The 4,795-nt window shown below is 36.9% G+C and overlaps 1 protein-coding gene across 3 annotated transcripts; it reads right to left on the bottom strand.

The window, feature by feature from the left end:
- Positions 1-470: 470 nt before the first annotated feature.
- LOC107817601 (uncharacterized) lies at positions 471-3,433 on the bottom strand. Of its 3 annotated transcripts, none has more exons than XM_075222579.1 (2): positions 3,228-3,433; positions 471-1,591 (listed from the first exon to the last, which is right to left on the bottom strand). In XM_075222579.1, the coding sequence occupies exon 2, from the start codon at positions 1,542-1,544 to the stop codon at positions 630-632; it is 915 nt and encodes a 304-aa protein (XP_075078680.1). In that variant the 5' UTR covers positions 1,545-1,591; positions 3,228-3,433; the 3' UTR covers positions 471-629. The 3 variants fall into 3 exon arrangements, with proteins under 3 accessions (XP_075078680.1, XP_016498939.1, XP_016498938.1); XM_016643453.2 differs by having other exon boundaries at positions 471-1,574; positions 3,228-3,432; XM_016643452.2 differs by having other exon boundaries at positions 471-1,574; positions 3,224-3,432.
- Between the last annotated feature and the right edge of the window lie 1,362 nt (positions 3,434-4,795).

Raw genomic sequence — 4,795 nt, forward strand, 5'->3', positions numbered from 1 at the left:
CACCGGGCTGCCTTTTTGCCCTTTTTTGTCCCCATATAAATGGGTGAGTAGCTCTGTAGAACTGTTTTAACACTATTATGTTAAATGGAGTGAACGTTGGACCTCTAAATCTTAAGATGATTGTCACATAAATGCAGATATTAAGATGAATGTGAAGTTAAGAGTAGATAAAATTATAAATGATCACATCCAATGAGGGAGCAAATAGCACGCGTTTAGGATAATTTAAGTCGTCACATGAGATAGTTTGGCCATGTCCTAAGTAGACCTACAGATTCATCGGTCTGTAGGTGCAACAATATGATCATTAAAGGTGATAAAAGAAGACGAGGTAGACCTAAACTCACATGGAGGAATGGTGTCTTAAAAGACCTAAAAACCCTCAAAATCAATTTGGATTCAACTAAGAAAACACAATGAAGGTAAAGGATCCATATAGGTGATATCAACTAATTGAGATCAAAATAATCTAACGTGCAAAAGTGCATACTGAAGACTGTCACTTTCCAAATAATCAGTGTGCTTGGTGATTCAAATATACTTAGCAGCCATGGCATTAGCAATAATATTGAAACATAATGTTTTTTTTTTTTTTGAGTATTAACTTGACATCAGTCACTAGCAACTTACTATAACGCAATTGCTTGTGGGTAACAAGCTCTAACCTCCATCTGTAGGGATGTCCAAACTTGGTCGCACCGTTCTTGCTTTGTCTTTATATGAGTCAAAAATGCCTCTGCCCATGGCTCATTCATTCCCTCCAAGCTCAAGTCATATGGCACGGAGAAACTCATTAGTTCCTCTTTTTGAGCCTGAGATCCTCTATTGCACCTGCAAACAAGGACTTGGAAAAGATGCAGAGACTTTGTCGAGAGGTTATATATGGCATGTTCAATATGAGCCATCCCAAATAGGTAAACTATAGGATAACCAAGCAGCCATCCATTTAGAGTTGGGATTGTAACATGAGTTTCTTTAATGCAATCACTGAGATCAATTGCTTCAGAAGACTGTGACGAAGTTGACTCATAAACGGAGGAGTCAGTGTTTGCTCTAACTTCTGGTTTCTGATGTTCCAAGTGATCAGTCTTTATTCCATCTTCAGTAAAGACAGAGGAAAATGTCTTTTGTGCCAATACAAGTTCTGCACCCACAGAGCTTTCTTCCGTTTGTGTTATCATCTTTGGAGGATCCTGTTCAAGGTCTACAAAGATCAATCTCGTCTCCAAGTCCAAACTAGACTTAACAAACTCTGCAAATGCTCGTGCATGAACCAAGTATATCATATCTTCTATAACCATAACATGCAAAGGCTTAAATACTGAGCAGCCCTCTTGGCAATGTTTAAGGAATGCAGAGAGCCGGTCTTGCAGTTCAGGCATCTTCCCTCCATAGTCCACCATTACAACTGGCCTCATCTCAGTGCATAAGGCCAAAATATCTGTTTGAAGACGACGCTTTGATGGAAGTTTGAGACGCCATTTAATTTGGGACAAAGCAGATTCAAAGGCCCTCAGTAACAGCTCCAATTCCGCAACCTCCATTCTTGACTCCTTCAATTCCTCAAGTTTTCCCTGGTTGAATAGAATTACTACTGCTAGTTCAGAGAGTATGAACATCAAATTGATTGTAAAGATAACTACCAAAGTATCAGTGATAACGTAGGAGGCTTTGCATGCCTGTTACTTGTCAGGAAAATGAGAAGCAATAAATTCAGAAATGGCACACACTGGTAACTCAAACCATCTCGATATCATTAGTAAACACCTCAAATCACCAGTTTTTGAGCTAAATTCTCTAAAGAAACAGCTAAAGACCCAAAAGTATAAAAGAGAAAAGATCAAGAGCAAAGAACTTGGAAAGATCATTCAAGCAGACTAGGCAACACACATATGCATATATGGTATATGCCGAACACTTGAATAATAGTGTGTACATATGAGGATCCTTACATTGAGATGTTAATTTTAGAATGTTGAGTCCTTTGCTGGCCCTCAATACGTGAAAAGGAAAGAAAAAATAAGGAAATTATGCGGTATAGCAAGATTGACATTTATAAACAATAAACCTCTGAAACTCTCTTTCCATCATCAACTATATCTCGACATATTTAAGAAGAATGTAGGAAACGGGCGTCGCTCTTTCAGCTCAATTTTATAACTTGTAGAAATTGAAACAACAATAACATACCTAGTGTACACCCACAAGTGGGGTACTGGGAGGGTAGAGTGTACGCAAACCTTGCCCCTGCCTTTAAAAAGGCTTTGTAGAAATTGAAAACGAGTTAAAATATAAACATATGATAGCAGGTGGAGGTCCTTCTTGCTAAAGGAATTTGGTATTTGATACAACGGACATGCAGGGCAGCCCGGTGCACAAGGCAGCCCGCGTTCATGCAGGATCCGAGGAAGGGCCGCACCCTAAGAGGTGTAATGTAGACAGACTATCCTAATGCAAGTATTAGTAGCTGCTTTCACGGCTCGAACCCGTGATCTATAGGTCACACAAAGCAACTTTACCATTGCTTCACAACGGACATGTATTGTTTATAAATAAATATGCTAAATCAACAAATAAATCGAAAACTGAGCAGTTCAAAACAACAATTTAATTTTCGGATTAACCCATAAGAGCAGAGAAATACCAGCTTGCATAAACAGAAATATCCATCGAAATTAGTCTGAAATGTACCCTCCAGAACCAATCAATCAATCAATTAACTATACCTCAATCCCACATATTAATCTTAGAGTTTCATAGCCATGAATAAATATAGAAAGTGACACCATATATAGTTATAAGAATCTTAATTTTCTAATATATGGTGTAAAAAGGACAGCCCAGTGCACTAAGCTCCCACTATGCACGGGGTTCAGCCCTTGCATAGCGGGAGCTTAGTGCAACGGGTTGCCCTTTTTACACCATATATTAGAAAATTAGGATTCTTACAACTATACATTCCTTCCGTCCCAATTTATCCGATGCACTTTCACTGGGCACGAAGTTTAACCAGAGCAATTTCTGTGGCTATAAATCATTAAAGCTAAATTCTTTCTAAACATAGAAAGAAACAGTAATGTATAAACTGGGACAGAGCAGAGTATCTTGTTCTACATTGTAAAAATGCCGAAATGCAAATCGTGATCATTGAACGGAATTTCATATGAAAAATATCAGATATTTTTCCTAATAAATAGAAAGCAACAAAAAGTTCAAACTTTACCAACTTTGGATAGTAAAATCGGGGAATTTCTTTGGATTGGAGTAGCAGTAAGTGATTGAGGTGATAAACCGAATCTTCTGAGCAAATTAGCAGATGCTTATCATTTGATTAAATCCGAAATTGAATTGAATTTACTAAAACCCTAAAACCTTATGAAGGACACGCGTCGGTTGGAGTGTCGTTAGTTTTGTTAACAGTACCTCGCATAAATTTTATGAGATGTACTTACTTTAAAATATAGCATCTTTACTTTGGGTTTCACTATTTGTTTTTCCAGTCAGTATATAATAATTATACATAAAATATATTGACTTTTTTAATTTAAGCAGTTGAATGATCAACTATATTTTAAGTTAATTATTCTAAAATATGTTCTTGATGAAATAATATTAAAATAAATTAGTGAAGTAGTGGAGTGATCGATCACTTTTTTAGTATGAATTGCTTGTTTCTGGTTTGCACAATTTGGGATAGAAAAGGATTGAATTGTGAAACAACCCCTTTGCTTCGCCTGTGTCCAACACCTTGGTCGGAACTTTTTTACTGAATATAATATGCAAAGAATAATATATAAATAAAGTGAAGTGACACTGTTTTATACGAAAAGCTCCTAGATCATCGGGTGTGTTTTTGATTAAAATTGTCTTTTATGTGTAGGATAGTTTCATTTTTGTCCTTCAAATATAATTCAAAACATCTTTAATCCCTTAACTATACTAAAGTGGAACACCTTTAGTCTCACTAACAACATAACCAAGTTAAAAAAAAAGGGAAAAAGGCCATTATTACCCCTACACTTTTGAAAATCATCCACGTTCGTCCTCCGTTACACTTTAGGTTCAATTTCCACCTTACCGTTAATAAAGTCTATACAATTACTCCTAACCCTAACGCTCGTCCAAGTGGCAGCTGACCCCATCTCTTTTTTCCAACTCAGCTGCCAACTAAGCTGCCAATTGGGACTTCCACTCACTTATTAGACCCAAACCCAACGGCCATTTAATCCCCCATAACCCAATTTCAGTCAAATAAATTTGATACATACCCAGCGTCTTCTTCTCCCCAAAATAAACTCCAACCTTCCATCCGACTGAAATCTTCCCAAAAAATCCTCTTTATTTTATTGTCGTCGTTGCTTTGGTTGTTAAATGTCGCAAGCTAGCTGTTCATCACAGATTAGGTGTTGCTGTGGCATTATAGCCAAACACTTCACTTCGTCTACTCCATATAACCCTCGAAGAAAATTCTACAAATGTTTGAGGCCCAAGGTTACCATATTTTTCAGTTCTCTTCTTCTTTTTTTGTTAATAATTTTATTTCAATTTTGAAACTTAAATCTTCTTTTTGATTTATGTTTGACAGGCTCATTCATGTGGGTTTTGGGAATGGGAAGATGAAATCTTCCCGCGAAGTGATTGGACTAATATTAAAGATGTAACATCGTCGATTGAGGAGATTAAGATGCAAAGGGACAAATTGAATGAAGAAGTAATTGCCATGAAGGCTATACACCAATATGAAGTGGATAAAGTTGTCAAGTTGGAAGATAAACTTGCAAAGACAAGGATGTTG

Source organism: Nicotiana tabacum, chromosome 10 (assembly GCF_000715075.1).
Source record: "Nicotiana tabacum cultivar K326 chromosome 10, ASM71507v2, whole genome shotgun sequence".
Lineage (NCBI taxonomy): Eukaryota > Viridiplantae > Streptophyta > Magnoliopsida > Solanales > Solanaceae > Nicotiana > Nicotiana tabacum.